This window comes from Cherax quadricarinatus, chromosome 89, assembly GCF_038502225.1.
Source record: "Cherax quadricarinatus isolate ZL_2023a chromosome 89, ASM3850222v1, whole genome shotgun sequence".
Lineage (NCBI taxonomy): Eukaryota > Metazoa > Arthropoda > Malacostraca > Decapoda > Parastacidae > Cherax > Cherax quadricarinatus.
The window spans coordinates 3,925,162-3,937,199 of NC_091380.1; the positions used below are offsets into that span (position 1 = coordinate 3,925,162).

The window sequence follows — 12,038 nt, forward strand, 5'->3', positions numbered from 1 at the left end:
ATGTGTATGAAAAACATAGGTGTATTGAGGGAGTAACTTCACAGGGTCACTGACCAGGTTAATTTGTACCCTTTGACGAATTATCCACCAATTGTGTGATTGTTTTATTCCTCTTGCTGAAGTTTCATTGAAATAAATTCTTAAATGATTGTAATATTGGTGAAATAATGATGACTTCTTTCCAGAATTTCTTGATGCATCTGATACTTCCCTTGCCTATGCTATTTATGGATCAGCTCAAATGGCTTCATTCCCAGTTGCAATAATACAGGTAATTATTGGATGAATGATGGTGAATGTGTTATATTCTTCACCACCTTGGTAGAAATTGACTGATGTAGTGATGTAGTAGATTATTAGAATCATGGGGGAGTGCTAAACCCATAGGGATTATACAGCACCTATGGGGGAAGGGGGGTGATGGAAGGTATTCAGGCAGTAATTCAGGTAACTGGAGCACAGATCCAATTCCCTAGTTCAAGAGCCCCTCACCAGCATCAAGGAACCTTCCCTGAGGGGATGATGTAGTAGAATATTTATTATTTTATACTTTATAATTTATTTTATATACAGTAATTAGATTACAAGTGAAGTGACTGCTTTGTCAGTTTTTGATAGATGCCAAGAAAGATAATACATGTGTGAAGGTAAGTATTTCTGGGAGATTCTGAGAAGGTGGAGACATTAGTAAGGGAATCTGGAAGGATGTGTAATAGAAGGAATGTAAACTAGAAATATAAAACAGGTAATTTACCTTAAATAATTTTGTCTTTGATGTTTCATTGCTGTTTTCCTTTCAGGTTTCCAAACCTGGGAAGTATGAGGAATACTTGCTGTGCTTCCATGAATTTGCAGTGTTTGTGGACCCCTGTGGGCAGCGTTCACGGGAGCACGATATTAAGTTCACCCGACTGCCAATTGCTCTCGGTAATAACCACAATTTTATTTTAAACCTTAATATTAAACACAGAGAAATCAGCATACAGGCCTACAAAGCTATCACAACCTGACTAACTTGTAGAAGAAAGCTGGCCAGCTTTGTGAAAACTTCTAGCTTCATTTTGGTAGCATCTCTGATATATACTGGTTGAATGCTGAAGAATCTTGCACCATGAATGTTGACATACTATTCTTTATTTGCACCTATACCTTCCCATAGTTGTTAGCAGTGTGCAAGTTAGAGACCAAGCACAAGCATTTTTCCTTCCAGAGAGAACAGTCCAGTTGCTTTGTGTGATTTTATTAGAAAAATCAGTTAAAGTGCTATAGGAATTGATGTCAAAACTGCCCCAGCTGTCATCCTGTATGGTGAAGACATCGTCAATGTATCTGTACCAGATTATGACTCATGGTTTGATGTTGGAAGGATGGTAATTTCTTAGTATTCCATGTATTGATTAGCAAGCAACCAAATTTCTCACTGAAGAATTCATTGTTGTTGAAAGAGAAAACATTGGTAGTAATACATAATTTGGTGAGACCTAAGATTCTGGATGGAAAATTGACACCTCCCAAAAACTTACCTTCTGTTGTCATAGTTTGATCTATTAATGAATACATATATATTTTTTTTTATTTTAGCAAGTTGGCCGTCTCCCACCGAGGCAGGGTGACCCAAAAAGGAAGAAAATCCCCCAAAAGAAAATACTTTCATCATTATTCAACACTTTCACCTCACTCACACATGATCATCGTTTTTTGCAAAGGTGCTCAGAATACAACAGTTTAGAAGCATATACGTATAAAGATACACAACATGTCCCTCCAAACTGCCAATATCCCAAACCCCTCCTTTAAAGTGCAGGCATTGTACTTCCCATTTCCAGGACTCAAGTCTGACTATATAAAAATAACCGGTTTCCCTGAATCCCTTCACTAAATATTTCCCTGCTCACACTCCAACATCGTTAGGTCCCAAATACCATATGTCTCCATTCACTCCTATCTAACATGCTCACGCACACTTGCTGGAAGTCCATGCCCCTCGCCAATAAAACCTCCTTTACCCCCCTCCCTCCAACCTTTTCGAGGACGACCCCTACCCCGTCTTCCTTCCCCTACAGATTTATATGCTCTCCATGTCTTTCTACTTTGATCCATTCTCTCTAAATGACCAAACCACCTCAACAACCCCTCTTCTGCCCTCTGACTAATACTTTTATGAACTCCACACCTTCTCCTAATTTCCACACTCCAAATTTTCTGCATATTTACACCACACATTGCCCGTAGATAGGACATCTCCACTGCCTCCAACCACAACCTCGCTGCAGCATTTACTACCCAAGCTTCACATCCATATAAGAGAGTTGGTACCACTATACTTTCATACATTCCCTTCTTTGCCTCCATAGATAACGTTTTTTGTCTCCATATGTACCTCAGTGCACCACTCACCTTTTTTCCTTCATCAGTTCTGTGGTTAACCTCATCATTCATAAACCCATCCACTGACACGTCAACTCCAAAATATCTGAAAACATTCGCTTCTTCCATACTCCCTCTCTCCAATGTAATATCCAATTTTTCTTTATCTAAATCATTTGACACCCTCATCACCTTACTCTTTTCTATGTTCACTTTCAACTTTCCACCTTTACATTATTACCTTTATTATTATTTCTATGTTAAAAGCAGGGGGGGATATAGTGTTGGAGTGGTTGGTACTTTTGTTTAATAAATGTATGAAAGAGGGGAAGGTACCTAGGGATTGGCAGAGAGCATGTATAGTCCCTTTATATAAAGGGAAAGGGGACAAAAGAGACTGTAAAAATTATAGAGGAATAAGCTTACTGAGTATACCAGGAAAAGTGTACGGTAGGGTTATAATTGAAAGAATTAGAGGTAAGACAGAATGTAGGATTGCGGATGAGCAAGGAGGTTTTAGAGTGGGTAGGGGATGTGTAGATCAGGTGTTTACATTGAAGCATATATGTGAACAGTATTTAGATAAAGATAGGGAAGTTTTTATTGCATTTATGGATTTAGAAAAGGCATATGATAGAGTGGATAGAGGAGCAATGTGGCAGATGTTGCAAGTATATGGAATAGGTGGTAAGTTATTAAATGCTGTAAAGAGTTTTTATGAGGATAGTGAGGCTCAGGTTAGGGTGTGTAGAAGAGAGGGAGACTACTTCCCGGTAAAAGTAGGTCTTAGACAGGGATGTGTAATGTCACCATGGTTGTTTAATATATTTATAGATGGGGTTGTAAAGGAAGTAAATGCTAGGGTGTTTGGGAGAGGGGTGGGATTAAATTATGGGGAATCAAATTCAAAATGGGAATTGACACAGTTACTTTTTGCTGATGATACTGTGCTTATGGGAGATTCTAAAGAAAAATTGCAAAGGTTAGTGGATGAGTTTGGGAATGGGTGTAAAGGTAGAAAGTTGAAAGTGAACATAGAAAAGAGTAAGGTGATGAGGGTGTCAAATGATTTAGATAAAGAAAAATTGGATATCAAATTGGGGAGGAGGAGTATGGAAGAAGTGAATGTTTTCAGATACTTGGGAGTTGACGTGTCGGCGGATGGATTTATGAAGGATGAGGTTAATCATAGAATTGATGAGGGAAAAAAGGTGAGTGGTGCGTTGAGGTATATGTGGAGTCAAAAAACGTTATCTATGGAGGCAAAGAAGGGAATGTATGAAAGTATAGTAGTACCAACACTCTTATATGGGTGTGAAGCTTGGGTGGTAAATGCAGCAGCGAGGAGACGGTTGGAGGCAGCGGAGATGTCCTGTTTAAGGGCAATGTGTGGTGTAAATATTATGCAGAAAATTCGGAGTGTGGAAATTAGGAGAAGGTGTGGAGTTAATAAAAGTATTAGTCAGAGGGCAGAAGAGGGGTTGTTGAGGTGGTTTGGTCATTTAGAGAGAATGGATCACAGTAGAATGACATGGAAAGCATATAAATCTATAGGGGAAGGAAGGCGGGGTAGGGGTCGTCCTCGAAAGGGTTGGAGAGAGGGGGTAAAGGAGGTTTTGTGGGTAAGGGGCTTGGACTTCCAGCAAGCGTGCGTGAGCGTGTTAGATAGGAGTGAATGGAGACGAATGGTACTTGGGACCTGACGATCTGTTGGAGTGTGAGCAGGGTAATATTTAGTGAAGGGATTCAGGGAAACCGGTTATTTTCATATAGTCGGACTTGAGTCCTGGAAATGGGAAGTACAATGCCTGCACTTTAAAGGAGGGGTTTGGGATATTGGCAGTTTGGAGGGATATGTTGTGTATCTTTATATGTTTATGCTTCTAGACTGTTGTATTCTGAGCACCTCTGCAAAAACAGTGATAATGTGCGAGTGTGGTGAAAGTGTTGAATGATGATGAAAGTATTTTCTTTTTGGGGATTTTCTTTCTTTTTTGGGTCACCCTGCCTCGGTGGGAGACGGCCGACTTGTTGAAAAAAAAAAAAAAAAAAAAAAATTATTTCTAAATGTTTAGCTCATTTATAAGGAAATCAGATGGTGTCTCTTGATTGGGTGGAGAGTTGTGGTTAGTGAGACACTGAATAGTGTTAACATAAAGTATTATTATATTCACAGAGATGTACTAAACTAACCTGGATATATTGTACTTATGAAGCCAGGTGTAACCATGGTAAAGTTATACGTTACTCGAATGTTAAGCAAACCTGCGTTTTTTTTTTTTTTTTTTTTTTTTTGTAATAGTAACACAGAATCCATGGACAACTTGACTTCAAATTCTTCCCTGCTACCTCCTTTATTTCTTACCTTGAACTTGACCTTGTCAGGGTCTTTGAAATATATGTATGAAGTTTTGGTTTTCAAGCAGATAACTGTATTTGTTTTAAAATAATCTTTCTTTCTTTGCAGTATACATGAATCCATATTTGTACATCCTACACCAGAATGCTGTAGAAGTGATAGAGATCCGTCCAGACTGTTTTACTAAAGTATCATCAGATTTAGAATCAGACAGTGATTCAAACCCACCTGTCAGAACAGCTTCCAAAAACATAGCAAGACCATCGTTTCTGTGTAAGACAAATGTCTTTTTTTTTTTATTTATTTAAATAATATAAGCCTTGTCTGGTTAGCCGGATTTGAGTCCTGGAGGTGGGAAGTACAATGCTTGCACCTTAAAGGAGGGGTTTGGGATATTGGTAGTTTGGAGGGACATGTTATATATCTTTGTATATGCTTTTCAACTGTTGTATCTAGATGCCTCTGTAAAAACAGTGATTATGTATGAGTGAGGTGAAAGTGTTGAATGATGATGAAAGTATTTTCTTTTTGGGGATTTTCTTTCTTTTTGGGTCACCCTGCCTCGGTGGGAAATAGCCGACGTGTTAAAAAAAAATCTGTCAAGACAGTGATAGTATAGAAATAGTGTAAATGATGGTGAAAGCATTTCTTTTTTGGGTCACCCTGCCTCAGTGGGAGACAGCCAGTGTGTTAAAAAAAATATAAAAGGATGATAGAATTGTTTACACATTGTATTCTTTATATAACTATTTGCTAATCAAAAATCTTTACCATCAGGTTCAGCATTAACTGCAGAAAGTATTGTTGTTGCCTCAAGAAGTTTGGACAAACTGGAAGTTGTTGAGATCACTGCTAAGTTTCCTGAAGATATGGACCTTAACTCCACATGGGGTACCCTGTTCTCAGCCACATTGACATTGTTAGTGATAAGTATTTTAAAGCTAAATTATATGTATGTTTTTACCTTGCCAATTTTCAGGTTTATATTACATTCAGGGTGAAGGACTGAAACCATAGACCATACAGTACCTAGGGTAAAAGTATTCCAGTTTCTTAGATTGAGTGACATTGACCAGCATTAAGTGAGGAATATTAATAAAGAAGAGGTGAAGTTTATTATATTCATGAATTTAGAAAAGGAAGTGAGTGTGTTTAGATACTTGGGAGTGAACATGTTCGTGGTTGGCTCTATGAAAGACGACGTGTACCGTAGAATTAATGAGGGGATTAAAGGTGTATGACATTGAAGCATTTGTGGAGTTAAAGAATGTTATCCAAGGAGGCTTGGATCAAGAATCTTTCAGTATCAAAACACCTCTCTTGAGAGGAATAAGAACTTTGTATATATGTTCATCCCAATTGTTTCTCCAGAATTTCTATATAGGAGCCTCTCAGGGAAGGTTGATACCAGGGCAAACCTGCCTTTCCCTTCCTTGGCTCAAACCTGCATGCTTCCCATTTCCCCAAGTGCTGTATGACCCTTACATTTAGTGTTCCCCTATGAATAATATAATAATATGTAGAGGGAGCTTAGGGGTGGCAACCTGGTTAGAAATGGGAATGTGAGAGGACCTGTTTAAGTTGCATTTTTATTTTGGGTAGCTTTAGGGGGACTGGACACTCCCCCTCCTTCCCTGATGTAACCTATACAGTTTAGTACATATTTATTAATATAATATACATTTGGTTGTTTAATATATTTATAGATGGGGTTGTAAAAGAAGTAAATGCTAGGGTGTTCGGGAGAGGGGTGGGGTTAAATTATGGGGAATCAAATTCAAAATGGGAATTGACACAGTTACTTTTTGCTGATGATACTGTGTTTATGGGAGATTCTAAAGAAAATTTGCAAAGGTTAGTGGATGAGTTTGAGAATGTGTGTAAGGGTAGAAAGTTGAAAGTGAACATAGAAAAGAGTAAGGTGATGAGGGTATCAAATGATTTAGATAAAGAAAAATTGGATATCAAATTGGGGAGGAGGAGTATGGAAGAAGTGAATATTTCAGATACTTGGGAGTTGACATGTCGGCGGATGGATTTATGAAGGATGAGGTTAATCATAGAATTGATGAGGGAAAAAAGGTGAGTGGTGCGTTGAGGTATATGTGGAGTCCAAAAACGTTATCTATGGAGGCAAAGAAGGGAATGTATGAAAGTATAGTAGTACCAACACTCTTATATGGATGTGAACCTTGGGTGGTAAATGCAGCAGCGAGGAAACGGTTGGAGGCAGTGGAGATGTCCTGTATAAGAGCAATGTGTGGTGTAAATATTATGCAGAAAATTCGGAGTGTGGAAATTAGGAGAAGGTGTGGAGTTAATAAAAGCATTAGTCAGAGGGGTTGTTGAGGTGGTTTGGTCATTTAGAGAGAATGGATCAAAGTAGAATGACATGGAAAGCATATAAATCTATAGGGGAAGGAAGGAGGGGTAGAGGTCGTCCTCGAAAGGGTTGGAAAGAGGGGGTAAAGGAGGTTTTGTGGGCGAGGGGCTTGGACTTCCAGCAAGCGTGCGTGAGCGTGTTAGATAGGAGTGAATGGAGACGAATGGTACTTGGGACCTGACGATCTGTTGGAGTGTGAGCAGGGTAATATTTAGTGAAGGGATTCAGGGAAACCGGTTATTTTCATATAGTCGGACTTGAGTCCTGGAAATGGGAAGTACAATGTTGCCTGCACTTTAAAGGAGGGGTTTGGGATATTGGCAGTTTGGAGGGATATGTTGTGTATCTTTATACGTATATGCTTCTAAACTGTTGTATTCTGAGCACCTCTGCAAAAACAGTGATAATGTGCAAGTGTGGTGAAAGTGTTGAATGATGATGAAATTATTTTCTTTTTGGGGATTTTCTTTCTTTTTTGGGTTACCCTGCCTCGGTGGGAGACGACCGACTTGTTGAAAAAAAAAAAAAAAATTGCAACTCTGTCAAACTGCTCAGTGATCCACCTTTTATAGCATTTTGAATAATATTTATCTTTTCCTTAACCCTTAAACTGTCCAAGCAGATCAGCGTTCACATGCGTAGTGCTCCAAAAGTAGATCTACGTTTTTTTACATATTTTCAAATATAACAAAAAAAAAAAAAAAGAGTAGATCAAAGTTTTTTACACATTTTCAAATGTAAAAAAAAAAAAAATCTACTTTTTTTACATACTTTCAAATGTTGAAAAAACGTATATATACGTTTGGACCGTTTACGGGTTAATGAAATTTATTTTTTATATAAAACTGAATGTATATATTCAAATACCACATTCCTGATTCATTAATGCATACATTTTAACTTTATTTTTATCTTTTGCAGTTAATATTTTGTGAATCCTGTGACATACAACCAAAAATCAAGAACCGAAGATGATACATTTGACTGTCTTACAGTTTATAGAAGATACCCAGTAACTGTAATGAAAGGGCTTGTCTACCAGGCCTGCCATTTACTTCAAAACTGGAAGATTTTTTATTGGGCTTTACAAAGCTATCACTTGTAATTGCCCTTTTTCTTCAATATACTATACTTTTCTGTATGCAACTGACTATTTGTTGGTAAGCAAGAAACCTAAGATTTTTTCTTGAATTAATTTTTTTTTTTTTTCAACAAGTCGGCCGTCTCCCACCGAGGCAGGGTGACCCAAAAAAGAAAGAAAATCCCCGAAAAGAAAATACTTTCATCATCATTCAACACTTTCACCACACTCACACATTATCACTGTTTTTGCAGAGGTGCTCAGAATACAACAGTTTAGAAGCATATACGTATAAAGATACACAACATATCCCTCCAAACTGCCAATTACTTTACCTTAATAATAATAATAATGACCATACTACTTTGACCACTTGTACTCATTTTCTCTCCACCTTTCTTTCAATAGTTTATGCTTCCCACTCTCCTTTTCTTTAGTTGCTAAATGATTTTCAAATTACTTTTTACCCACTGACACCATCTGCCTCTTACTGTAGATACTAAATAAGTGTCTGACATATTAATTGTTCTTATTTAAAACATGCACATCCGCTAGGGTTTTCACATAATATATATGGTTCTACAAACTGTTGTCACTGTACTTCATGCTTTGTATACATACTTGCATGCCCTTTTCATTAAGTATTACCCACTTCTTAATATATGTAATTCATTCTTAATATACTTAATTCAATTGTAGACTCCTTTGTCATTTACCTCTGGCACTCCAAATTTGCCTACTGTGCCCTCTAAGTTTCCCTACCTCAGTACAGTATTGAGGTCATCCATAACAATATTCTCCCACTGGTTCAATACTCTCTCAACTTTCACTTAATGTATCTCAGAATCTCTTTTTACATCCTCTCACCTCCAGGTGCATAAACTTGTTAAAATTCTTGTATCTCACTTATTGTAATAATTTTGGTAGAATTGCCAACAATATGTTAGGTAAAAGGACACAACAAGTACAGTGGACCCCCGCTTAACGATCACCTCCAAATGCGACCAATTATGTAAGTGTATTTATGTAAGTGCGTTTGTACGTGTATGTTTGGGGGTCTGAAATGGACTAATCTACTTCACAATATTCCTTATGGGAAAAAATTCGGTCAGTACTGGCACCTGAACATACTACTGGAATGAAAAAAGTTCGTTAACCGGGGGTCCACTGTACAACTAATATTACATTTTATTATGGCAATGTTTTGCTCTCAAGGAGCTTTGTCAATCCATTACAAACAATACAGAAACACAGAAGGTATATATAGGTATAGGTACAGAGTGAGGTACAAAACTTAATATAATTATTGTAGGTAGTAGTAGTTGTAGCAATTATGTGATGACAGGGTTTATTGCTTTTAGGAGAATTCTTGCCAATACCTCACAAATGATGAAGCTGCCTTTATTCTGTTTAGTTGTGTTAGAAATAGTGATTAATGATGAATAAAGGCATTTAAGTCTACAGAAATTGGGTTCTTTGATCACTAGACGGGTGTCGTTAAATTTCATCAAGTGGTTGGCGGAATTCTGGTGTTGTACGCAGGCATTGTTCAAGTTGTTATTCCTACATGCATTTATGTATTCACTGAGATGTGTTTCAAGATTTCTTCCTGTTGCACTTACGTATATTCTGTTACAATCTCCTCAGGGGATAGTATAAACCCCTGCATTGAGTGGATCAATGTTTCTCAATTTTCTCCTAGTCAGATCTCTTACGGCAGTACTGGTTGCTAACACTAGAGTTGCAATTTCAACCAGTACTTCCATAAAAGATCTGACTAGGAGGAAATTGAAAAACATTAATCCAATCAACATGGGTTTATACTATCCCCTATGGAGGATGTGACAAAATATACATAGGTGAAACAGCAAGAAACCTTGAAACACATCTCAGTGAACACATAAATGCACGTAGGAACAACAACTTTTGTTTGAACAATGCCTGCAGAATTCTGCCAACCGCCTGATGAAATTTAATGATGTCCGCCTAGTGATCAAAGAACCCAATTTCCGTAGATGTAAATGCCTTGAATCATCATTAATCACTATTTCTAATACAAACAGAATAAAGGCAGCTTCATTATCTCTGAAGTATTGGCAAGAATTCTACTAAAAGCAATAAACTCTGCCATCACATACCTGATATAACTACTACTAATTCTACTACCACAAGTACTATTACTACCACCACAAGGACCACCACCACTACTACCTACAATGATTATATGTTTTGCACCTCACTCTATACATACTTATGTATACCTGTGTGTGTCCATGTATTGTTTGTAATGGCTTGACAGAGCTCCTGGAGAGCAAAACTTTGCCACCATAAAATGTCACATTAGTTGCACTTGTGTCCTTTTACCTAACATCTCACTTACTCTAAGCCACAATCTTAAATTTAAACGCTTGTACCTTTCTTTTCTTGACACAGTTTTTCATATAATATTTAATTACATTTACTCCTGTTGTACCTCCCACCCTTTTTTAACTTCACTCAGTGCTATGATATCCCATTTCCTTCAGTAATGACATTGCTAGTCAATTCTTTCCTGTATGTATTGTATCCATACACAGTTAAGGAATCCAACTTTTAACATTTATTTTTCTTTTAAATGCTAAAAGGAATTACTAGCCCTTTGCTTCCTGCATTTTAGTCACCTTTGACAAATGACTTGTGGAGAAATGATTGTAATCCACTTTTCTATGACTTTTAAAAGAAATACTACAAGGCCAAGAACTAATACAGAAAAAATTTAGGTCGAGTGTACACACACAGCTACATCCATATACATGTTGTGTATTAGGTTAAAAAGAAGCTGCAAGATTTCATCATCTAATGTATTTACGAAAGAAATGACCAATAATCCTGCAAGCACAAAACATTTAACAGATTTCTGCATTATTTGTATGACAAGACAGCAGTTTCTTCCTGAGAACTGCTGTCTATACCAACCCACTACCTGTACATGCAGCAAATGAGATATCTTGGATAACTTTTCTTGTAAGTCACAAACTCTTCCTAAAAATATTAGTTGCTTCTAATTTTCAAGGAATTCTCGGTAAATTTTAATTAACCCTTAAACGGTCCAAACAGATCGACGTTTAAATTCGTAGCTAGGAAGGAAGGCGGGGTAGGGGTCGGCCTAGGAAGGGTTGGAGGGAGGGGGTAAAGGAGGTTTTGTGTGCGAGGGGCTTGGACTTCCAGCAGGCATGCGTGAGCGTGTTTGATAGGAGTGAATGGAGACAAATGGTTTTTAATACTTGACGTGCTGTTGGAGTGTGAGCAAGGTAACATTTATGAAGGGATTCAGGGAAACCGGCGGGCCGGACTTGAGTCCTGGAGATGGGAAGTACAGTGCCTGCACTCTGAAGGAGGGGTGTTAATGTTGCAGTTTAAAAACTGTAGTGTAAAGCACCCTTCTGGCAAGACAGTGATGGAGTGAATGATGGTGAAAGTTTTTCTTTTTCGGGCCACCCTGCCTTGGTGGGAATCGGCCGGTGTGATAATAAAAAAAAAAAAAAAAAAAAAAAATAATAATAATAAAAGTAGATCTACTTTTTTTTACATATTTTCAAATATAACAAAAAAAATGTAGATAAAAGTTTTTTTTACACGTTTTCACATGTAAAACAAAAAAGATCTACATTTTTTTACATACTTTCAGATGTTGAAAAAATGTATATATACGTTTGGACCATTTAAGGGTTAATTTGCATATGGTTCCTAAGCACAAATACAGCTTGTTATAAATTCTAATATATATAAATTTATGACAGATAGTTAAAGCCCATTAGTGTTCATGTAAATGTATGATTTTGTGAGGAAATTATTTAAAACTTTGAATA

The 12,038-nt window shown here is 37.3% G+C and overlaps 1 protein-coding gene across 3 annotated transcripts in view; it reads left to right on the plus strand.

The window, feature by feature from the left end:
- sti (sticky) overlaps window positions 1–12,038 on the plus strand; it is an 80,775-nt gene that overhangs the window by 67,931 nt on the left and 806 nt on the right. For 2 of the 3 annotated variants that reach the window (XM_070104081.1, XM_070104083.1), the window contains exons 36-40: window positions 186–271; window positions 801–927; window positions 4,835–4,999; window positions 5,504–5,645; window positions 8,031–11,724. In XM_070104081.1, the coding sequence (XP_069960182.1) occupies window positions 186–271; window positions 801–927; window positions 4,835–4,999; window positions 5,504–5,645; window positions 8,031–8,034 (524 nt within the window). In that variant the 3' untranslated portion in view covers window positions 8,035–11,724. Of the gene's footprint in view, window positions 1–185; window positions 272–800; window positions 928–4,834; window positions 5,000–5,503; window positions 5,646–8,030; window positions 11,725–12,038 lie in introns of those variants that run through there. The other variant, XR_011394555.1, reaches the window with a different exon arrangement.